The following is a 24,945-nucleotide window of genomic DNA, read 5'->3' on the forward strand; positions in this document are numbered from 1 at the left end:
AACGGGTCCTGGTCTTCTTCGCCATTTCTTTTTGGAAAGGTCCTTCTAGTGTTTGTCTCTGCGCGACAAACTAGGTTTGATCCCTTCGTTTCCATGCTTTAGGCGGGGCTTCAGGACTGACGACCACCTCTGGCAGCTCAGTGTCTGGGGTGGGCAGGAAGTGAGGGAGGTGCCCGAAACTCCTGGTGCTTTGTCTCCTAGGAAACCCAAATGCACTCTGGCGTGATTGGCTGGCTGACTGTCCGGCAAGGACAGCCAACCTGCTGGGTGAGTGGAAGCTAGGCTGGAATGAAAGGGGGAAAACTGTTTAAAAGGCGAGTCTCTTGGACTGGAAAGAAGAGTCGACCACTGGAACGAAAGAACCAAAGACAAGCTGGAAGAGGACCGCTGCTGCAACTCCTGGACCGTTGGTTTGCCCGGTGAAGCCCTTCTGCAGGTCCAAATCGCCAAGTTCATTTCGACAGAGAAGCCCCTTCAAGGACGACTTCTTCCTTTGAGTTAGTGGGACCAATCAACTCGTATGCCACCTGGATACCATTCTCGGAGCTGGTTAGGATTAACCAGGGGGAAGCACGCCAGCTTGTGTGCTTGACGACAGCTACTCGAACCAAAGATCTTCCTTTTTGACAGCTTGTTTGGCCAGTCCCCGTGCAGGAGCCCCCCCCACCCGCAACGTCATCCCTCTTGTCCCCACGACTGAGGCTCAGGAACAGCGAGACCTGCAGGACCTGCCAGGAACCAACATCTTCAGCTGCATCTTTTCTTCATATTAAGGTACTGTGCCAACCCGGTTGAGAGAACTTACCTCTCGCGGTGAAAGTTTGTGAACCTTTCCCAACCTGCAGGCCTAATCAGCTTGTGACCCAACATATGATTCTTTTTTGTACAAACTACTTCTGAGAACTATGGCAAAGACATTACCGTTTACTACAAGAACTGCTCTTTCCTATCCAAGACACTAGTCCATTGACTTTGGCCTATGCCTATTGAACTGAATAGAGTCCTCTAGTGTACTGAAACTATTTGCACTGCCTAAGAAAGTATTTGTGATCTATTGTATTAACTTGTGACTTTTTACTCCCATTCAAAGTAACTGAAATGTCATTTTGCTCCCGTTTTAGGGGAGCCTAATTTACTCAGAAACGTATTGGTTTTGTATTGAAGTATATTTGTGTATATTAAGTTGCCTCCTTCTAGTGAATGTTTTCTAAATGACTGTGTAATAAATTAGTGTTTTACAAGAAAACCTTGAGTGTAAGTTTCTACTTGAATCACTGTGATTGTAAGACCTCTGTGTAACATCCTTTTACTGCTCACATTCCCTCTTGAGATAAGCCTGGCTGCTCAGCTCGCTACCACAAAACTGTAGTACAGACATATGCCAAAGGTCGGTTTTGCTAATTGTATGTGGTGGTCCCAGAAGGTACTGCATGCAATTCTGCCTAACAGCGATCTCATCCGCAGTCTGGCGTCTGGCACCAGAAAAATGCAGGATGCCATGAGGCCGAGAAACCTTAACAATTCGAAAGCCAGAAGACTGGTCATGTTGAAATCTGTGGACCATCTGTACATTGTGGTGAGCCCTGACCTTGGGAGGCGAGCACTTCCCCAAGCAGGTGTCCAACACAGCGCCGATGTACTGTAGCTGTGGGGAAGATATCAAATGCGAATTCTTGAAATTGAGGGAGAAGCGCAGCTTGTGAAGGGAGCGGCAGGTGAGACCGAGATGATCCAAGGCTTGTTTGGGAGAACGCGCTCAGATCAGCCAGTCATCCAGGTAGGGGTAGACATGAACCCCCCTCTCCTGAGATACGCTGCCACCACCACCATGAGCTTGGTGAAAACCGTCGGGCGGCGGTCATGGCAGGACCCGAAACTGAAAGTGCAAGTTGCCAGCCGCAAACCCCAGGTACTTTCTGTGCTAGGGATGAATCGGCACATGAAAGTAAGCATCATGTAGGTCCAGAGACACCAACCAATCCTGAAGTCGAAGGGCCTGAAGGACCTGAGAAAGAGTGACCATCTTGAACTAGTCCTTCCTGAGGAACTTGTTCAAGCAACACAAGTCCAAGATGGGTCTCTGCCCTCTGTCTTTCTTGGGAATAAATAAATAAGGGGAATACCAGCCCTTTTTCATCCCCACCACAGGCACCAGTTCTATAGCGCCTTTCTCCAGCAGGGTCAATATTTCCTGCGAAAGGAGCGTATCCGGAATCTTCAAAGAGAGCTTCCACAGTGGATTGTCATGAGGCCGACGTAGGAAGGGTAGGCAGTAGCCGTGGGCTATTGTATCCAGAACCCACGCATCCGAAGTAATAGCTTGCCATTCTTCGAGATGCTGAGACAGTCTGCACCCAACCGGCGAACAATGGGACCTGGCCTCAGAGCTGTTTAGGAGCGGCTGCGGCAGTACCTGAAGGCAAAGAGGCAGCTGCCTGAGCGGCTTTGGCACCTTTTCCCCATCCACCACAGGTACTTTTACGGTGTCCTCTCAGACTGGTTACTCCTGTCGCTCTACCAAAGGAGGAGTATTAACGAAAGGGCCCCCCCCCCCTCCACTGCTTTCCCCTAGGATGAAAAAGACAGAGGTTGACGCAGAGCTGCACCCAAAGATTTAGCAGCTGCTTTGGAGGTCTGCAACCTCTCAAGGCTCTCGTCAGCCTTGCTGCCAAACAAATGAGAACCGTGAAAGGGCATGTTGAGAAGACGGGCCTGCACATCCGGAGCAAAACCCGACTTCCGCAACCAAGCAAACCGGCGTATCACGGTGCTCGCAGCCATGGACCAGCTAACATCATCAGCCGTATCCAACCCAGACTGAAGGGATTCACACATGGCATCCTTGTCATCCTGCACGATAGCAAGAAACACATCCCTTTATTCCCCCGTCGGGAATATGCTCAGCCGCAAGAGAGACAATTCCACAGTGTTTGTGAAAATTTTGCCAAGGCACATGTGGAGATTTCAGTGCCACACTCCTAGCTGAAAATACCTTGTGAACCCAACCATCAAAGCGCTTGTCGTCCCCATCAGGAGGGATGGTAGGGTACGCAGCCTGCCTCGAAGTGGCCGTGGCCGCCTGAACCACCAAACTCTCAGGAGTGGGGTGAGTGGAAAGGTAGCCAGCGTCGCTACTGGATGGGCGATATTTCTTAGTCAAGGACTTGCTGACCACCGGAAGAGACTCCGGGGTCTGCCAAGTAGCAGCCACCCTTTTCTGTAACGCAATGTGAAAAAGCAACACTGGGTCAGTGGACTGACCCTGATCTAAAATATCAGTCAGGTCATCCTGATCAAATTCAACTGGAGGGCCGGACCACCCTAGGTACTCCGTAACCCTCGACATTAACCTCCTATAGGAGGATTCAGCATGAGCCCCAGGGTCTGGCCAACCAAACTCCATCTCAGGAGATGTGTCAAGGCCACTGGCATCATGAGAGACTGACGCAGATCCTCCGACTGACTGTCCTCAGAAAAGACCATGTCAGAAGCCTCCGGTGTTACCCCAGGATTATCAAAAGGCTCCAACTCCACCTCAGACCTCTCCTCATAAATGTCCTGCAGAGAATGAAAGAACTACTTAATAGGGACACAAGTGTTCCTGGATGCAAGAACAGGCCTCACAGTCTTGGATGGAGCTTTTCTCTGAGGATCCACAGTCACAGGAGCTTCCCATGGCGAATTCTGGGCATTTTGCCCTGATGTGGTCGAGGGCGCCGAAGGTCTCTGCGTCGACGTCGACAATGGCGCAGAAGGCTCTGAGGGCCGGCCCGAAGGCAAATCCCCGACAGCCTCACTCGATGGACACAGCGCCAACGGTGTTGACGCCGTAATCGAGCCCTTTCCAGTTTTATGCAGTTTTGTTGGGGACGAAGACTGCAATCTAGATCTGGCACGTCTCTGGCAATCCACCCGATCCTTGTCCTAACGGACCCTCGACTGTTCCCGATGTTTAATCGCGCTGAGTGCTCGGGCCCGAAGGCGCGCGAGCATCGGACCAAGACCATTCCCTGCCGCTTCCATCGAAGGCACCGACGAAACTGTGCCCTAGGATTGAAAAATCGACAGCATTTGCTCCCCGAATGCCTCCCATTCCACCGGAGTAGAGAATTTCATGGGGCAAGCCACTTTCCTGGTGGAGCCATCATCCGTCAAGGACAGGGAAGGCGACCGGTGATGCCGCTTCTGGGAGTGCCTTGACGAGGACGACGAGTGGCAGGAACCACTCCGGGACCTAGATCCCCTGGATTTCTTCAGACGGGGAGAGTAACCCCTCGAGTCTTCAGTGGAAAGACCCGTAGACATTTTGGTTTTACAAGGTTTGGAAACCCTACCTACCTGCAACTTGCCCTTACGCTCCCACAAGGCCTTGGCAGTCAACAACTGCCATTTCTAGCAGTCATCGTTATCATGGCTTTCGCCCAGACACCACAAGCAGACACGGTGTGGGTCCGGGATGGACATTTTGGACTTACAGTCCCAGCATGTCTTAAAACCAGAACGCAGAGTCGGACATTTTCTCGAAGAAGACAACACGAGGCGCGCAGAGTTCTCGAAGCAAACACGTTTGTGGAAAAAACAGAACTGAGGCTACGGGCGACGTGCTACTGATAACCTCCAATGACGTCGCCCTCGACGGAGGCCTTCAAGGGACATTGACCCCGACGCCATCGACGTAGAACACCCTCCGCCGGAAAAATTTCGAAGCAGCACCGCTGTGGACATAACATGTCAAAGATGTGAAATACGTTGGCGGACACAATCCATTCGAAAGGGCCTGTAGTTCACTTGACTCTCCTTACTCAAGTGAATGCTACTAGGAAGGCGGTCTTCTAAGTGAGTGCTTTCAGACTTGCCTTGTGCATAGGTTCAAAAGGAGACCCCATAAATCTGGTTAATCTGGGGGGGGACTGACAGCGTAAGCAAATTTCCCTGTCCATGTTAACCACAGACCGTACCTCTTGGATCGGTTCTGGGGGATCTCTGGGAAGCCCTATTCTGCGAAAACGTTGGAGACTACGTCTTCGTGTAGTGGCAATACGTACTCTAAGGGCAGTGGGAAGTCTCTGCTGAGCACGTCTGCCAAAAGATTGAGTTCCCCTGGAACGTGTTGAGACAACAGGAACATCCTGTGTTTGAGAGCCCATTTCCAAATGTTCTGAGACAGCTTGGACAGCCCTGGAGAGGGAGTGCCTCCTTGCTTGTTCAGGTAGTACATGGCCGTGGTGCTGTCCGTGAGGATCAGTACTGTCTTTCCCTGCAACTGTGTCTGAAAGGCCTTCAGCGCTTTGAACACTGCTAACAGCTCCAACAGGTTTATGTAGTTGGAAGCTACTGCTGGGGACCACAAGCTGTGCGCCGTCTGTTGAAGGATGTGAGCCCCCCCACCCCGTGAGAGAAACGTCTGTCGTGAGAGTGGCTTATAGTGCGGGGGTGGTGAAGGTTTTCCCCTTCAAGAGGTTTTCCCTCGACCACCACTGCAGAGAGAGAACAAGGGCTGCCGAGACAACCACTAGATCGTCCTATTGTCCGCTGGCCTGACACCACTGGCTGTTGAGCCACTCTTGCATGAGGCGCATGCGCAGGCGTGCGTGAGGAACCAAGTAAATGGAGGATGCCATCATCCCTAACAGTCGCATGGCCTTGCGTACCATCAGCTCTCGACTGGCTACACACTGAGGGATCTGAAACAACATGTTTTGAACCCTCACGTTGAGGGGAAGACGAGGCCGTCTTCTGTCCGAATTAGAGCCCCCAGAAACTACTTGACTTGGCTGGGGTCTAGGCTGGATTTCTTCTCGTTTATGGAGAAACCCAGACCGAATAAGGGGTCCATTGTCTTTTGAGTGTTCGACGTGCATGTTCCGTAGGAGTCCCCTGTTATAAGCCAGTCGTCTAGGTAAGGATAAACTGGGATGGATAGTCTACGGAGGTGTGCTGCTGCAACTGCCAGTACCTTTGTAAATACCCTTTTACAATGCCGAAGGGAAGGACCTTGTACTGATAGTGCTTGTCCTCTATCATGAACCTTAGGTACTTAATGTGTGCCGACAACATTGAAATATGAACGTATGCATCTTTCATGTCCAATGTTGCCATGTAATCCTCTGTGTCAGTAGGGGAATTAGCTCTTGCAGCGTTACCATACGAAACTTTTGGGGTTTGACAAATTTGTTCATAGGGTGCAAGTCTAGCACAGGGCCCATGGTGGAATACTTTTTGGGTATAAGGAAGTACACTGATTAAATACCCTAATTTACCTGTAGAACGGGGACGACTTCGAATGCACCCTTTTCCTGCAGGATCTTGACCTCTTGCAGCAGGATCTTGAGGTGTTCTGGTGATAGACGCCTGGATTTTGGAGGTCTGAATCGAGGTAGCGGCTGAACTTGATGCAATAACCGAGGGTGATGGTCTTGAGCACCCACTGGTCTGTGGTAATCCCCTGCCATGCATGTAGGAATTATGTTATACGTCCTCCCGACCAGGGAGGCATGGGAGGGGACCCGGATTTGAGAGTCATTGCAGACTGGAGGCCGGGGAGACTCTGGAGGTGGCAAACCCTTCCTTTCCCACAGCGTTGTCCTCTGGGTGGATATTGATTAGAGGCGGCAGCCCCCTGTCCGAAGGAGCAGTTGTTACCCAAGCCATATTGGTTAGGAGGGGAACAAGAATAGGACTGCCCACCAAAGGAGCAGCGAGAACTTCCCCCTCTCTGTTGAAAGAGTCTTTGAGTGATTTGATTCAAAGTCTTCAAAGTGTCGTTTTCCTGCTTGGCCGTTTCCAGCGCCTCATCAACAGCCTTGCCAAACAGGTTAGAGTCTTCCACCGGTTTGTTAATTAACGACGCTTGTGTCTCCAGTTTGAACCCTGAGTTCTTTAACCAGGCGTGGCGTTTCAAAAGGGTACCCTGGGCTAAAGTCCTCCCTGCTGTCTCAGCAGCATCTAAGGTGTTCTTGAGGATATTATGGTTTACTCGTTTACCCTCTGATACAATTGTAAACAGGTGAGAAAGCGCTGGTTCTGGGACCTCTTGCAGGCCCTCCTGCAGTAGGTTCTATTGGACATCAGAATAGCTGGCCAACAGCGTGGTGTTGGCTATGCGGGTGGAATATGCTGCCGTAGTAGTGATTCTCTTTCCCAGAGCATACCATTTTTTTACATTCTTTGTCCGGCGGAGCCTCGCCTGTGGACAAGGGGACCATTGCCCTTTTTCTTGTCATGACCACAAGACAATCTGGGGTGGCATGACCCTTAATATAGAGGGGGTTAGAAGGGGAGGGGAGGGGCAAAAACGTTTTTCCAACCGTGGGTTACCAGCCCTGGTTTGTGAAGGTGTTAGTAAGGAAGGGGCAATGCACCTTTTGATAGAGTTAAGTAAAGGAATAGCCTGGCTGGCAGGAGGCTTCTCCGTTAAAATGTCTTTCACGAAATCTGAATCTAGCATGCCTCTTGTGTGGCTATTTGGAAGTGTTCGGCTGCTTTTTTCAGAATGGCGTTAAACGCCAGTCATCCTCCCAATACTGGGTCTGATCAGTGGGATCCTCAAAGGGATCATCCTCCTGTAAATAAGGGTCAAGAGGAATCTCTTCTTGATCTGTAAGGTCAAAGACCTCCTCATGAAGTGGGCAAGAAGCCATTTGGGATTTGGCCACTACAGGATAAACGTAGTCTTCACTAGGCCTTTTGGGAGTGAACCTCTCAGAGAAATCCACAAATGTAGCCAGCCTGTCCATACAATTATCATATTTTTCCCAGGTCCATGGGGATGAACCAGAGGGGTCCAGAGGAGGAAAGGGCTCCTCCTGGGGATTTTCTTGCCTAGGACGTCGAGATTTGTCCAGGAGAGCCCTAGATAAGGACTGGGGACTCTCCGAATAACCCACTCGCCCATCCAGGCATTTAGACGTGTCTTTCGACGTGTCCCTTTGTTTGTTGTCCACCGAAACGTTGTTAGCGAGACTCGCACTGATGTTCGGTGTTACCTGGAGGTGCTAATGCTGTTTAGGCGGTAGCGCCGTAAACTTCGACGCAACCGTAGCTTTATGCGTCGACACGCTCTTAGGAGGGGTCTCGACGGCCTTGTGAGTTTTGGTGCTGGCCCCTATACTTGCAGAATGCCTGAACGCATGCCATTGATGCGGTTGCGTGGAGGGCTGCCGACTACGCAAATCGGTTGACGCCTTGGCCTGCTTCAACTGAGGGGGTTGCGTGTTTGTCTCTATGGGTATCGTGTGCGTCCCTGTCGCCAGGGTGTACATTCCCCATAGCAGGACTCACGTCGTGCCTAGTGTGGCCGGGAACGGACGTCGTGGAGGTTAATGGCATCTGTATCGGAGCCATGGCTGTCGCATAGGTCCTCATCACTTTCGGCGGCAGCAGTGTCGGGGGAGCTACCCTCGGCCTGCGACATGGCATAGGCCGCCCACCGCTTCGCTCGACGCTCCTTTATCGTCTTACGATGCAGGAGCTGGCATTTCCGACAGGACGCCTTGTCGTGATTGAGGGAGAAACACTTATTGCACCGCCGGTGCTTGTATTTGCAGGGGTATTTTCCCTTACAGGAAGGGCAACATTTAAATGGCGTCCTGTCCATAGCTCAGGTGTGAAAGCGATGGCAAAACCAAAAGGGCAAAGAGAGGGGAGAAGGAATGACATTCTTGAAAAGAATAGAAACCCCCAGATCCCACTCTCCCTACTGTATAGGCCGGCCAGCACCGACCGGAACACCAGCCGTCGAACTCTGTTCTTTTGCTGTCTTCGGCGGTGGTTATGAAGTAATCGTCGAAGAGGGGACGAATAATATAGAAACGGCCGTCGGTTGGGAATTATAACAATATAGCAATAGGTAAGAGCTCCACATAAGGTGACCAGCTAGCTGGGCGGAAAAAAACATTGAGGGACCTCGACACGTGAGGGATTTTGGGTACACTACACGTCACGTTAGGGATAGTGTTACAGGCACGCCCATGTCGACGTCCCCTTTCGAACCTCGAAAGACCAGATGCAAGACTCTGCATTACCACTAGATGTCGGACTATATGCACATGTGATTCTAAGCAGATTCACAAGCATCAGAAATAACATTACAATCACCATTTGGTAAAGAAAGAAAGCATATACTTCAATAACAGTGAAACCTGGGTAACTAGTTATATGCATGAAATGTAGCAAAGTCCCAACCACAACAACCGCAGAATAGCTCGCCCAACACTCAAGTCCAACCTTCAGATGGTTTGGGGTTTTGTGCCCAAAAGTCATCAGTTCCAACGTGTATTAAGAGATTGACCATGCCAGTGGTTATGATTAAAAAGAACCACAAAGTTAAATAAAGTTCAGGTAAGTAAACTCACTCAATCCTAGCTATTAGGATAGGACTAGGGAGTGATCCTTGACCAGGCCCCCACAGAGCAGAACCCTATGAAGGACAGGGGGGCGGGGGGACAGAAAGGGGTATGTTAACTTACCCCCTGCCCCCCAGACTCAGATTTCTCCAGAGATCACTTCTGGTGTTCCGGTCAGCGAAAACAAGTTGAATTGAAGCTGGAGTCACCACATTAAGGCAGCAACAGATCTTAAAAGGACGAACAAAGGAGTGGGCCCTTCACAGCTTCTGTTCATGCAAGAAGGCTGAACAGGCAGGAGCAGATGCATCTTTACACAAGTTAAAGATGCTCCAAGTTCCAATGATGCCCCCGGAACGGCGACGGCTGCAGTGAGGAAGCCCAGGGGAGAACTGGTCAGTCCACTGGTGGATTCAGGGACACTTCTGAAGGCTTAGAACGGGAAACACCCAAAAAGACAGGCCCAAAAGCCTGGCCCCATTTATCTGCATATATGACAATGCATTACTTACCGTAAAAGCATTTCTGATGGTTGTATCTGCTTAGATTCACATGCTGTGCATAGGTCCGACATCCAGTGGTCACTGCAGAGTATTGCATTTTGTTTTTCGTAGTCGAAAAGGGGACGTCGACAAGGCGTGTCTGTAACACTATCCCTATAGTGACGTGCGTTGTACCCACAATTCCTCACGCGTCGAGGTCCCTCTGTTTGTATTTTTCTGCCCCGAGGGAGCCTTCTAGACGTGAGCGAGTACGGAAAAGAGAGAAATATAGGAAATGATGTCTATGTTCCTTCCATCCGAGCGGGGAGGAAGGGCGGGCGCATGTGAATCTAAGCAGATACAACCATCAGAAATGCTTTTTACGGTAAGTAATGCATTGTCTTCTGATGTTTGTTAATCTGCTTACAATCACATGCTGTGCATAGACTAGCGAGCAGTACCCGGAGTTGGCGGTGGGTTATGAGAAGGAACAGTAGAGAAAAGATGTCTTAATACTGCCTGTCCCACCTGGGAGTCAGATCTAGAGTGTGCATCTAGACAGTAGTGTTTTGTAAAGGTGTGCACAGAACTCCAGGTAGCCGCTTTGCAGATGGACTCAAGGGGAACATTTGCAATGAATGCTATGGAAGCCCCAGTGCCTCGAGTGGAATGTGCTCTTGGCTTGAAGGGTAGTTCTCTCTTAGCAAGAGTGTAACAGAGAGTGATGCATTGTACAATCCATCTAGATATAGTGGACTTAGAAACTGCATCTCCTTCTCTTCCTGCTGCCACCGAGACAAAGAACTGATTAGTCTTTCTCAGTGTTATGGTTCTTTCCATGTAGAACATGACAGCTCTGCGTACATCTAGTGTATGCAGACTTTTTTCTCCCAAGCTGGAAGGGTTTTGAAAGAACGTTGGTAGTTCTATAGACTGGTTTACATGAAATTTCGAGATGAATTTTGGTGCAAACCTTGGGTGTGTGCGTAGAACCACCTTATCCTTGTGAACTGTTACGAAGGGGTCTAGTACAGAAAGAGCCTGTAGCTCACTTACTCTTCTAATGGAGGTGATAGCTATTAGGAAAGCAGTCTTAAGAGTGAGGTATTTAAGAGTGGGTTCGAAAGGAGTGCCCATGAGTCTAGAAAGTACCACATTTAAGTCCCATCCGAGAGCTGGGTTAGCTATCGGAGGGTGTATTCTCTTTACCCCCTCCATAAAGGCCTTGATAACTGGTATCTTCCACCACGACACTTTAAGTTGGGAAGTGGTGTATGCAGAAATTGCCGCTAGGTGGACTTTAATGGAATTAAACACTAGACCTGAATCCAGTAAATGGGTCAAGTACAGAATAATGTTAGTGGCAGAGCAGTCAACCGGGTTGATGTTCTTACCTCTACACCAGATGACAAATCTTTTCCACTTGCTGGAATAGCAGTGGCGAGTATTAGGTTTTCTGGCTTCCCTGAGGATGTCCATACATCTCTGCGGGAGCTGTAAATGTCCAAATTCTATGATCTCAGGAGCCAGGCTGCTAAGTTCATGGTCTGAGGGCATGGATGCAGAGTCCTGCCCTTGTCTTGTGACAGCATGTTGTACGGGCAGGGAAGTTTCATTGGGGGAGATAGGGACATCTCCATCAAGTGAGCGAACCATGGCTGCCGGGGCCACATTGGGGCCACTAGTATCATGGTAACCTGCTCCTGGTGCATCTTGTGCACCACCTTGTTGAGGAGGGGAGTCGGGGGAAAGGCGTAAACAAATTTCCCTGACCATTGAATCGACAGACCGTTCCCCTTGGACTGGTTCTGGGGGTACCTGGAGGCGTAACTTTGGCATTGTGAGTTCTCCAGGGTTGCGAACAGGTCTATTTCCGGAAATCCCCATTGCGTGAAGACGTCTAAGACGAGGTCTTCGTGCAATTGCCATTCGTACTCTTTGGGCAGGGGGAAGTCTCTGCTGAGTTTGTCTGCTAGCAGATTGAGTTCCCCTGGTACATGTTGTGATAGTAGGAACATGTTGTGTTTGAGAGCCCACTTCCATATATTCTGGGACAGCTTGGACAGTCCTGGAGAGTGAGTGCCCCCTTGCTTGTTGAGGTAGTACATGGCTGTGGTGCTGTCTGTGAGGACCATCACTGTCTTTCCTTGTAAGTGTTCCTGAAAGGCTTTCAGTGCTTTGAACACCGCTAGTAGTTCCAGCAGGTTTATATGCTTGGATGCTAAGCTCGGAGTCCACACTCCGTGAGCAGTCTGATGGGATAGGTGAGCCCCCCATCCTGTAAGGGATGCGTCTGTGGTTAGAGTGGCTTCCACTGTGGGTGTGGCAAAAGTTTCCCCCAATAACAGGTTTTCCTTTGTCCACCACCGCAGCGAGAGAACCAAGGCCTGCAAGACCACCACCACTAGATCGTCCCATTGTCCGCTGGCCTGACACCACTGGCTGCAAAGCCACTCTTGCATTGGGCGCATGCGCAGGCGCGCGAGGTACCAAATAAATACAGGACGCCATCATCCCTAGCAAGCGCATTGCTTTGCGTACCGTCACCTCTCGACCTGCCACATAACTGGGGATCTGAAACAGCATGTTTTGGACCCTCTCGTTGGAGGGGAAGACGAGGCCATCCTTTGTTCGAATTAGAGCCCCTAGGAATTGTTTGATTTGGCTGGGGTCTAGGCTGGACTTCTTTTCGTTGATGGAGAAGCCCAGTTGGGACAAAAGGTCTACAGTCTTTTGGGTATTGGAGAAGCATGTTTCGTAAGAATCCCCTGTTATGAGCCAGTCGTCGAGGTAAGGGTATACCGGGATGGATAAACTGCGCAGGTGGGCCGCTGCCACTGCCAGTACTTTCGTGAATACCCTTGGTGCAGATGCTATCCCGAAGGGTAGTACTCTGAACTGGTAGTGTTTGTCCTCTATCTTGAACCTGAGGTATTTTCTGTGCGCTGGCAACATTAAAATATGAAAGTATGCATCTTTCATGTCTAGTGTTGTCATGTAATCCCCCTGTGATAACAGTGGGATTACTTCCTGCAAGGTTACCATACGAAACTTTTGGGGTTTTACAAACTTGTTCGCTGGGCGCAGATCTAATACAGGGCGCATGGTTAAATCCTTTTTGGGTACAAGGAAGTACACTGAATAAATACCTTCTGTTACCTGAGATAGGGGGACAGCCTCTATAGCTTCTTTTTTCAGTAGCTCTTCTACTTCTTGAAGAAGAATAGTGAGGTGTTCCGGTGTCATGCGTCGGTTCCGTGGGGGTCTGTATTTCGGGGAACCGTTGAATTCGATGCAGTATCCGTGGACTATGGTGGATAATACCCAGCGGTCTGACGTTATTCCCTCCCATGCTGAAAGGAACGATGTTAGCCGGCCCCCGACCGGTGATGCATGGGAGGGGACCCGAATCTTCGGGTCATTTGTTGGTATGGGGCGTGGGGCCTTTGGGACTGGAGCCGCGACCTCTTCCTTTGCCACGACGTTGGCCTCTTTGACTGAACTGGGTGCTTTGGTTAGAGGGCCAGTTGGTAGCAGAGTAAAATTGCTGTTGGCTTTGCTGCTGGCGTTGGCCACGAAAGGAGCGTCTATTGCCATAGCTACGTCTGTTAGGTGGCCTAGAAATTTGGTCAAGAGTCTTGATGGTATCAAACTCTTTCTTCGCATGTTCTAGGGCTTCATCAACTGCTTTCCCAAACAGATGTGTTTGTTCTATGGGCTTATTTATCAGGGAAGCCTGGGTTTCCGGCTTAAATCCCGAATTGCGCAACCAGACATGGCGTTTAAGAAGTATTCCCTGAACCAGGGAACGGCCAGCCATCTCTGCGGCATCTAAGGAGTTCTTTACGATGCCCTGGTTTACAAGAGTTCCCACTGAGATTATAGCCAGCAGACGCGAACGCAGGGGTTCTAGTGTGTCCTCTGCTTCGCTGAGCAGCTTGCTCCACTGTGCATCTGCGTAGCTAGCTAGTAGGGAATTGTTATTTGCAATCCTAGTTGAGAAGGCGGCAGAGGTTGTGATTCTCTTCCCAAGTGCATAGAGCTTCTTGCCCTCTTTGTCAGGTGGTGCCTCACTAGTGGATAGTGGTACCCCCGCTCTTTTTCTTGTATTAGTAACTACAAGGGAGTCCGGAATAGAATGTCCCCTGATGTACAAAGGCTCAGAGGACGAAGGGCTGAAGAGCTTTTCTATCCGAGGGTTTAACCCTCTGACTAAGGCCGGATTGGAAAGGGAAGGAGTTATTCTTCTCCTTATGGAAGCCAGGAGCGGAATAGATTGACTAACCGGGGCTTTTTCTTTAATAACTTTTTCTACAAAGTCTATGTCCGGAAGAGTCTCCCCTGTGTCTATTTCAAAATGCACTGCTGCCTTGCGCAATAGTGCATTAAGTGAAGGTTGGTCATCTATGGGGGAGGTGTTTCCAATAGGTGAGTCCTTGGGAGGAGAAGGGTGAAAGACATCAGGGTCTGAGTGCACTGATGGGGATTGCCAAGGCTGCACTGATGGGGATTGCCAGGGCTGTGAGGTAGCTGTATCTTCTTCAAAAGCTCCTGCACTAGTGTAAGGGTCTTCTTCAAACCCCTCTTCCTCATGTACTTCCTCTCCACCCAAACACTCATCTTCCTGGAGGTATTGCTCCTCTTCAGTGAGGTCATATGCGCCTGTAGAAGGGGGAAACAGCCTAGGAATCTTGACCCTAGGGTCATCCTGGGTCTATTCTCTTGGTCTTTTGGGTGTGGGTGGGTTTTGGCTACCCAAAAACCTTTCCATTTTTTCCATACAACAATGGAGTCTTTCAAGGGTCTCATGGGGAACCCCTGAATAGTCTAGAGGGGGGAAATCAGTGTTTTCACCTTCAAAACGCTTCGAACGCTCCCACAACGTCGACGAAAGGTTTCCGTCGCCCTCAGAAAAGCCCTCCGGTAGTTCAGAAGTGCCCTTAGATGAAGGGGGCAGTTCCTGGCTACTCTTGTGCTTTTTCGGCGTTTCTATATCTTTTGGTGCGGTATTCGACGTCTGTTTCGTCGTCCGCTTACGCTTGTCTTCGGAAACAATTCTCGCCAGGCTCTCGACAACGAGTTCGTCAGTAGAGGGTTCTGGAGTCGACATTGCCTGCGTTACGCGTTGTTTCTCGACGGCCGCTCTATGGAGCGTTACGTCGGATGTTTTTGAGGTAGCGCCCGTGTTAGATGAAAGCCCAATCGCTGGTCGCGGCTGCGTTTGCGGGTGGGGCTTGAGACCCTTACCGTCTGAGGTAGACGCCGGAGTGCCCTGCGTCCCCTTCGGCGCTGATGGATCCTTCGTCCTCGACGAAGAAGAGCCGTGGGTTGTGTGCTTAGGCCTATGGGGTCTGTGTGCGTCCTTGTCGCCGGGGTGTTCATCCCCATAAGCAGGGCGTGAGCCGAGCCCGTCGGGGCCGGGGACGGACGTCGAGGAGCGCGAGCGCTCCTTCTGGGGGTTAATGACTTCCGTAACGGACGTCGAGTTATCACCCTCCTCGTCACTTTCTGTAACAGCGGCGGCGGGTGAGGAAACTGACTTCGACATAGCGTAGTCCGCCCACCTCTTAACTTTTCGTTCTTTAAGAGTTCTTGGTTTCAAGAGCTTACAGGCCGCGCAGCTGTCCTCTTTATGATCGAGGGGCAAGCAACGATTACAGAGCTTGTGTTTGTCCTTCCAAGTGTAGTTGCCTCTACAGCATGGGCAAAACTTAAAAGGTGTCCTCTCCATAGCTGAGGCAATAAAAACTGGTGATAACAACCCCAAGGGAAAGATAGGGGAGAAAGAAAGACATTCTCGACGAGAAGATAAAAGTTTGAACCCCCACTCTCCCTACTGTATGTTGGCCGGCGAGGCCTGGCCACGTGTTCGGCAGCGCCGAAGGATCTCCTCCGTCTCTTCCCCTCCGTCGAAACTTGCTCGGCGGAGAAACAGCTTCACAGCTAACGTCGAGGGGAGGGATCTTTAACAATAAGTATAAATTAAGGACCGAGGTCCGTAATAAGTGTTTTGCAATGTCTCTCTAGGAGCTCCGCGTAAGGCGACCATAAGCTGGGCGGAAAAAAACAATCTGAGGGACCTCGACGCGTGAGGGATTGTGGGTACAACGCACGTCACTATAGGGATAGTGTTACAGACACGCCTTGTCGACGTCCCCTTTTCGACTACGAAAAACAAAATGCAATACTCCGCAGTGACCACTGGATGTCAGACCTATGCACAGCATGTGATTCTAAGCAGATTAACAAACATCAGAAATATATATATGTGGGGTGTGGGGGGGCTGGTCAAGTTAATACAAAATGTATAGTCGTAAGGTGGGGCAGTGTGCGGGGGGTCTCCCCCCACATATTTGTGGACAAATGGGGGGGAAAAAAGAAAAAAAATAAATTTGGGCTTTTGGAACTCTGGCCTTTTTCTACGGTCTTTTCACACAGATCCTTAGAAGGCACAGACACTCCACGGACACTCAAGCAGGAGTCGAGGCTGGTTGTTCCCACTGGTCCAAGGATTGAAGCACCTAGATTAGGACAGAGGCCCGGGGTTTTACCAGTCTTTTACTGGAGTTGGTGCTATAATCTGCAGGGGTTGTCAGTGGGCTGCACTTCTTTGTAGGCGTCTTGGCTGCAACGATCTGTCGAATGGCTACAGGAGGCCTCCTTTTATCCACGATTCAGCCCAGAATCTCTCCCAAGCCAACCAATGGCAATGATCTGCACCATTGAAACAGGCAGTGATGGCTAGCCATTGGCCACAGCATCTGTCCGGGAAAAGATATTCAGGCACCGGGATGTGACCTGGGACCAGACAGTCCCTGCCCCCACACCCAGGCTCACACACTTCTTAGCCTGGGAAAGCAGCAGCTTTGCACAGGAAAGGGCTTCCCAAATATGGCAATTCCAGAACCGAGGGAGCAGGAAGAAGGGCAGAGAATAAAATGGTCAAAGGACAGGCATAAACCTTGTGGCACCCCATTGTAGGGTGCTAGCCACCCTGAGTAGCCATTGGAGGTAAATGCAAAAGTGCACAATTAAAAAGTAGAAAACACATCGGAAAATATCCACTGCCAGCAGCCTAATCTCGGGACATTGTAAAGGTTATCAAAAAGAAATTACAAAAAAAGTTACATGATGACAAAGTATCCTAACCGCACTTCACTTTAGACAAGTAATGCGTAAAGCAACAGTCTCTCAGTACTGACTGGCACATGGACTGATCCGTTCCCCATAACTATGAGCAAAACAGGCAAGGGAATTAAAGCGACAGTCTCTCAGTACTGACTGGCACAGGGACTGATCCGTTCCCCATAACTATGAGCAAAACAGGCAAGGGAAGTAAAGCGACGGTCTCTCAGTACTGACTGGCACATGGACTGATCCTTTCCCCATAGGAATGAGCAAAACAGGCAAGGGAAGTAAAGCGACAGTCTCTCAGTACTGACTGGCACATGGACTGATCCTTTCCCCATAGGAATGAGCAAAACAGGCAAGGGAAGTACAGAGACAGTCTCTCTGTACTGACTGGCACCTGGACTGATCCTTTCCCCATAGGAATGAGCAAAACAGGCAAGGGAAGTAAAGCGACAGTCTCTCAGTACTGACTGGCACATGGACTGATCCGTTCCCCATAACTATGAGCAAAACAGGCAAGGGAAGTAAAGCGACAGTCTCTCAGTACTGACTGGCACAAGGACTGATCCGTTCCCCATAGCTATGAGCAAAACAGGCAAGGGAAGTAAAGCGACAGTCTCTCAGTACTGACTGGCACAAGGACTGATCCGTTCCCCATAGCTATGAGCAAAACAGGCAAGGGAAGTAAAGCGACAGTCTCTCAGTACTGACTGGCACAAGGACTGATCCGTTCCCCATAACTATGAGCAAAACAGGCAAGGGAAGTAAAGCGACAGTCTCTCAGTACTGACTGGCACATGGACTGATCCTTTCCCCATAGGAATGAGCAAAACAGGCAAGGGAAGTAAAGCGACAGTCTCTCAGTACTGACTGGCACATGGACTGATCCTTTCCCCATAGGAATGAGCAAAACAGGCAAGGGAAGTAAAGAGACAGTCTCTCAGTACTGACTGGCACCTGGACTGATCCTTTCCCCATAGGAATGAGCAAAACAGGCAAGGGAAGTAAAGCGACAGTCTCTCAGTACTGACTGGCACATGGACTGATCCTTTCCCCATAGGAATGAGCAAAACAGGCAAGGGAAGTAAAGTGACAGTCTCTCAGTACTGACTGGCACATGGACTGATCCGTTCCCCATAACTATGAGCAAAACAGGCAAGGGAAGTAAAGCGACAGTCTCTCAGTACTGACTGGCACATGGACTGATCCGTTCCCCATAACTATGAGCAAAACAGGCAAGGGAAGTAAAGCGACAGTCTCTCAGTACTGACTGGCACATGGACTGATCCTTTCCCCATAGGAATGAGCAAAACAGGCAAGGGAAGTAAAGCGACAGTCTCTCAGTACTGACTGGCACATGGACTGATCCTTTCCCCATAGGAATGAGCAAAACAGGCAAGGGAAGTAAAGCGACAGTCTCTCAGTACTGACTGGCACATGGACTGATCCGTTCCCCATAACTATGAGCAAAACAGGCAAGGGAAGTAAAGCGACAGTCTCTCAGTACTGACTGGCACATGGACTGATCCGTTTCCCCATAACTATGAGCAAAACAGTCAAGGGAAGTAAAGTGACAGTCTCTCAGTACTGACTGGCACATTGACTGATCCGTTCCCCATTTGAAGGAGCAAAACAGGCAAGGGAAGTAAAGCAGAAGGCTTTACTCGACTCCAAAAAAGTCAGACCCGGGTTCAAAATGAAAGGGTTCCCCGTAGAAGTAAAGTGATGCTTCTCGCAGAATTTCTGACATTTGCATCAGAATGGAAACTATTACTTGGTGAAATTTCCATTTGTAAGAAATTGGAAGATCCTCACAGGGGGCCTGTGAGGGGTACCCTTCTGCCACGTTACTATTCCCATTGTAACTCCCAGACCTCCCAGTCTCGGGAGGATAGCTCAGGGGCAACACGTTAGTCTTGGAAGCCAGACGACACAGAGCAACACAGGTTTGATCCCCGGATCCACGCTTAGAAACCTCTGGGTATTAAGCACGTTATAAATAACCTATCATATCATATATTGATTCACGGTCATGAGACAGACGAGACGAGCACCAACCCAGATGTCAGATTCTTTAGTTCTAGTATTCATACAGGGAGGGTAGAACGGCCTTCAGAATAGGGCAGATGGCTCGACATTATAGATTCTCAGTACGAAAGGTCCAACTTTCCATTGCCCAGAGATTGGTGCACATCAATCATAGCTCCCAAACGTACCCTGAGGAGTTCATTGTGAGGAGCGACAGAGGCTCCAGGGAGCAAAGAAAGGTCTCATACAAGAAGGATCTCTCCCATGAGCCACTTCACCTGCTCTACACTACGCAACTCAGGGCTTCACCCAAGAGTGCACTTCCTGGACACAGCTTCTGCGCCCCCCCCCCACCACCACCACAGCTGCCACACTAGATACCCCCCCTGCACCACAAGTAAGTAGGGATTCTTCCCGAGTACCCAAGACTTTCAGCTTCATGTGGATCTTTGTCTGGCACCACATTGCGGTGCACTCTTGGCCGAGCACGGCTTTCAACCCAACTCCATTCTCTAGCACCTACTTCACACAGTGCCGCGTGGCTTTCATTAGGTTGCAGTGCCACATTACCTGCTGCTGTCGGTCCACAAGGGATGGGAAGATAAGTCCAGGGCAGTCGCACATTTTGACCGTGGGCGTCAGGAAGTAGGTCTGAAAATACTTGGTGTGTCCAGGTGTGCGAGACACGCTCACCACCTTCCTGCCGACAAGCCCATTGATGAGAGAGGACTTGCCTACGTTCGGGAAACCTGTAATGGAGGAAAGGGGAGGTCAGAATTACAAACGTACGTCAGATGGGCATAGCTGGTTCAATTAAGAACAGTCAAGTTGAGCGGTGGCATTTCAGAGAAGAGCATTTAATAACATTGCTTTGCTCCACCCACTATCCATTACAAGATTACGCAGGGATCTCATGTGGTATTGCTGCCAAAGGACGATATGGACGACTGATACAGCTTCATGAAGATCTACAAACTCCCCCAAACAATGAAAGGTGCACAACTGCCCCAATGATGAAATCACAGGTTTATGGCCAGCTGCTCCAGGTCCTCAGTGGTCAACACAGGTCCAAGACTATCTGCCAGACCCCTTATACCACTTCAGGATGTCCCTTTGCTTCTCATACGCAGTGAAGACCCTACTCGACCACACACTTCCCCAGACTAGTCATTGTTGCTCACTACTACATAACTAGCAATAGGCCACAAAAGCAACCTTTAGACGTTTCAGTCACCATCTATTTACTTCACAACTAGCCAAAGAAATCAGCAAGCAAGTCCCTTTGCTCTTCTTTCTTCAACCACTTTTGTCAAGTAAGGTCTCTTGCCAGCAGGATTTGCTTCAGGCCGGCCCTTCTTAGGCTCTAGGTCAGCCTGCATTAAATCAGGCAAGCAGGGCACATTTCTGTGTTGCAAGAAGCCTGAAGGCGCCTCAGCCGCTAGTCCCCGGGGATCTGTCATCCAGGTGGCCAGGACACGGCTATCTCCTTTGGATCCAGTTCCTGGGGTGGACCAGTGCGGGAGGATCACCTGGATGAGGGGTCTACGGGGAGTGGAAATGGGACAATGGATGGCAAGACGCAGTATCCCTTCCCTGTAACACCTTTACCCCATGCTACCAGGTCGGATACTTTGGAACTCAACCCCTCCCCCCACTTTCCCAACCCGAACACTTTCTCACAGACAGCTTCCTGTGAGAGAAAATGGACAAATACCTGAGCCGTATACCTGACATGTCCCAATACAATGGTCAGGCAATTACTGACCATTACACACACACCTGAATTCCATCACACTTCCCCACACGGATAAAAGGCGGAGCACGAAAGCACACTCTGAGCAAGGCAAAGCACACGAGGAAGCAGCAGTTCCAAGATGGCAGTTTAAAACAAGACGAAAGATGGCAAAACTGAAGTGGATTGTAAGGAGGGAAGTGCCCTTGACCTTAACGAAAGACTTACTTTCATGAGCCGTCGAGAATAGGAAACGTAAGAACAGGAAGCAAGGCTGAAGAATCCTGCATTGTGTGTCAGAGGTACACGGGGCTCTCCTGTGTCGATGCTCAAGGGTGCAGAGAATAGTTTGCCACTGTGGTACTTTCCTTGGCTCCTACAATAAAGCAGCGCCAGTGAAGTCAGCACAGCCGGTGAGTTGGGGAGACTGATATCAGACCGGTCTGTGTTGAAACCAAGTTTGCAAACGGCAACATTGTATAGTGAGAACTGTAGAGAACAGTGTATGATGCGTATATGGCAAGCGAAGCGAACAATTAAACAGCAGATGAGTGATTGAACTTTGAAGCCAAGATACGATACCATAGACAGAGTGGTCCGGCACCACGTGGGTGCTCATACGAAAGTCTCTGTTAGGTATCCAGTTGAAAGGTGGTAAATGTGAAGAGTGATTAAGAATTGTGAGATCAAAGGGGTCCTGCAACGGGCCAAGCAAAACCTGTGCACATTCGAAAGTCTTCGATAGTTGATAAAAAAACTATATGAAGTTGCTACGAGCCCGGCGGAGGGAGATCAGCTAAAAGCTTTTGGTAAAAGCAAGTTTGTGTAAAGTTATTGGAAATTAGAATTAGTCCGAGCCTGGCGGAGGGAGACTAATTGAACATTGTGTTAAAAGAAATCTGAGCCCGACTGAGGGAGATCCGAGGTGAATAGTGAATCACCTGAGAAACTGAATACTTGTGCGAGTCTGAAAGAGGAAAAGAATGTATCGTGTGTCGCATCAGGCCCTCTGAATGACAAGACTTTGAAAGAGACTTGGGCACGGAAGCCCCTGATGCTAATGATTGAACTGTATCCTCGTTCTAGCGAAGCCAAAGACTGTGCTAAGCTCAAGTGAATCGCCTTGTCCCGTGCTGTAAACGTGGGGAAGGGGGGCCAACAGCCTGCACATCCTGACATATCATTTTGTGAACACTTCTTTCTTTTTCATAACCTTGTTTCCCACACTATTTGTATTTAGAGGTAAGGATTGGCAATAGGTTTATTAGTATAGGCCCTTTTATTTTGACAAGAGACTACTAGGACTACGTTATTATTTGATGGTCGTTGCTTGCTCCCATCTGTAGGTTTAGGATTAGATAGGCATTTATTAAGGCCTTTTTAAAGTTCAATAAACACCCTTATGGTCACTTGTATCTGTCTTACTGTTGATACCATGCCTTCCTTACACAGTGCACCGAAAGAAAAAAAAGAAATCACACTGTATATTTTGACAAAATGAAAAAAAGGGTTCCATATGACAGAAGCTTATAGGAAATGTGGCATTACAATGCTTTGGGGGGACAAGGAGGGGTGAGGTGTTTAGGGCTAGACACAAAGTTTAGAATGCTGCACGTTTGTGCGCTTTGCTTCACTCAGCTTTGTCTGTTGGGCTCCCTGTACATCGCCCGCCAGATCCTTCTAAAGGTCCAAACTTTCCCTCATTCTTGTATCCCTAACATGTCTGCTTCGGATTATGCCTACAAAGACCAGCGTGGACCCCCACAAGTGGAAAATGGGGGCTTGTGTCCAAGTAGCATGCTTTGACATTCAAATGATAGCTACGAGGGCACTTGCATACCAAAAGTGCGGCACTTACCCACACAACCGATGGTCAGAATGCCGTCCTTGTACAGCTCCTGGCTGAGGGCTCCCAGCTCCATGGCCACGTCCGTCTGGTGTTCCACCACAACCGGTTCCTCCTCGTCTTCATCATCAGAGACATCAGCCAGCCGAGCGCTGGTGGCATCCCTATCGATCTTCTCTTTCCAGCTGGTAAGATCCACTAAATCAGAAAAGTTCAAGGGCGGAAGAAAAAGAGGAAACAGAAGAGTTACCATCACTGCCAGCATCATCTTATCACCATCTCCAACCCACAACCGGCACCCGTTTTAAGAAAATTGGCGTTTTCATTCCTCCTTTATTATCCTAATCCTATTTCCTACCTCATCTTGGTCTTCAATGCGACCCACACCCATCCTGCCTAAATCCTGTTTCACATTACATCGGGAAGCATGCCTGCGGTTACACTGACCCAACTCTACCACCTCAGCGATGGCCTGCACAGGTTTTACTGCAATCCGTGCACCCTACTCAAGCTGCATTCAGAGTCTCTCCCCACAACATATCCCATGTGCTGCGTCAGGGGGTGGGGGGTGCCTACACGGTCAAGGAATCCACAAAAGACTCCTTCCTTTGAAGAAGTCCTGCCTGGTGGTTCTCCATTGCGTTTGGTTGATGGAGCCCTGAACCACCAACTCACTGGACGCAGCTACAAACTTGTTCTAAAGTGTCCCCAACAATTCCCCTACATCCTAGTTGTAATTTCCCCATTACAGGATTTTGTGTCCACTCTTCCCCGTAGAAAACCAGTGGGGAGAGCGACAAAGCTCAACACTCAGGGAAGGGTAGCAGGCTGGCACAAGGAGTGTGGGGACTAATCCCCAGCAAATACACCACACTGATATACTGAAAAATATATACTTTAATAAAGTCGCAACTATCAAATAAGTACTTAGAAATAAAATACAGTATTACAAAGTATACTATGAAAACAGAAATCTCTATATGAAGGACTATTAACCGCACTGACTAATGGAAGTAAACGCCCAACACAAATTAACAGGGCGTGGGGAGACTAAGGGAACCATTAAACCCAACAAGCAGGCAAGCCCCCCATGGGTCTGCACAATCCTGTACAGTGTCCTAAAGACCCATCCTAATCCCGGCATACGTGCAAAGGCCTAGACCGGATGGGCAGCACCTAAACATATAGGTAAGGTATGCGGGAAAAAGGGAAAGTTCTAAATTTACCAATGAGGCAAAAAATGTGTTACAAATCCCTAAAACACATAACATTACTCAACACATTCAGTTGGACGCGCCTTTGGCATAATATTAAAATTAATGCACCTGCACACCACAGCCTAAGAGGTAGCGAAGAATTTTAACCCAAAGCGGAATGCTTTCAAGAATGATTAGAACATTTTAAAAGCAGTTACTTTGATCACATATTTCAAGGAAGATTCATTACACTTTTACCAAGGTGAGGCACAATATAAAAAATACAGTATGTGACAATTCCAAGGAGATAGTCACCTCTACCCAATGGGGAGTCACCTCCTTTGGGACTAGGGAGGTGAGTCAGCTACGTTTAACACCCCCAGGGGACAGGAAAAATCCCAAAGTGGTGGGAGAGAACGAAGAACGCCCGGAGGGGAGGTGGAGAGAGAACCAGGAAGGCACAGGTGGGGGGGGGGGGGGGGGAGGAAGGCCCAAGTGGGGGAGGGGAGGTCGATAACCAAAAAGGCCCCAAAGTGGGGGGAAATGCGAGAAGACCCTGTTTGGGGGGTTGGGGGGGAGAAAACCAAGAAAGCCCAGAGGATTGGGGCGAGAGAGAACCAACAAGGCCCAGAGGAGCGAGGAGAGAGAGAACCAACAAGGCCCAGAGGAGTGGGGAGAGAGAGAACCAACAAGGCCCAGAGGAGTGGGGCGAGAGAGAACCAACAAGGCCCAGAGGAGTGGGGAGAGAGAGGACCAACAAGGCCCAGAGGAGTGGGGAGAGAGAGAACCAACAAGGCCCAGAGGAGTGGGGAGAGAGAGAACCAACAAGGCCCAGAGGAGTGGGGAGAGAGAGAACCAACAAGGCCCAGAGGAGTGGGGAGAGAAAACCAACAAGGCCCAGAGGAGTGGGGAGAGAGAACCAACAAGGCCCAGAGGAGTGGGGAGAGAGAGAACCAACAAGGCCCAGAGGAGTGGGGAGAGCGAGAACCAACAAAGCCCAGAGGAGTGGGGAGAGAGAGAACCAACAAGGCCCAGAGGAGTGGGGAGAGAGAGAACCAACAAGGCCCAGAGGAGTGGGGAGAGAGAGAACCAACAAGGCCCAGAGGAGTGGGGAGAGAGAGAACCAACAAGGCCCAGAGGAGTGGGGAGAGAGAGAACCAACAAGGCCCAGAGGAGTGGGGAGAGA

At 49.7% G+C, this 24,945-nt stretch overlaps 1 protein-coding gene across 1 annotated transcript in view; it reads right to left on the minus strand.

The window, feature by feature from the left end:
- The window catches only part of GNL1 (G protein nucleolar 1 (putative)), a 260,630-nt gene that overhangs the window by 26,815 nt on the left and 208,870 nt on the right, over nt 1–24,945 (minus strand). Inside the window, exons 8-9 of the mRNA XM_069635347.1 lie at nt 22,576–22,761; nt 19,556–19,734 (exon numbers count right to left, since the gene is read on the minus strand). Of these exons, the coding sequence (XP_069491448.1) occupies nt 19,556–19,734; nt 22,576–22,761 (365 nt within the window). The remainder of the gene's footprint in view (nt 1–19,555; nt 19,735–22,575; nt 22,762–24,945) is intronic.

Source organism: Ambystoma mexicanum, chromosome 13 (assembly GCF_040938575.1).
Source record: "Ambystoma mexicanum isolate Mex_15411 chromosome 13, UKY_AmexF1_1, whole genome shotgun sequence".
Taxonomy (NCBI): Eukaryota; Metazoa; Chordata; class Amphibia; order Caudata; family Ambystomatidae; genus Ambystoma; species Ambystoma mexicanum.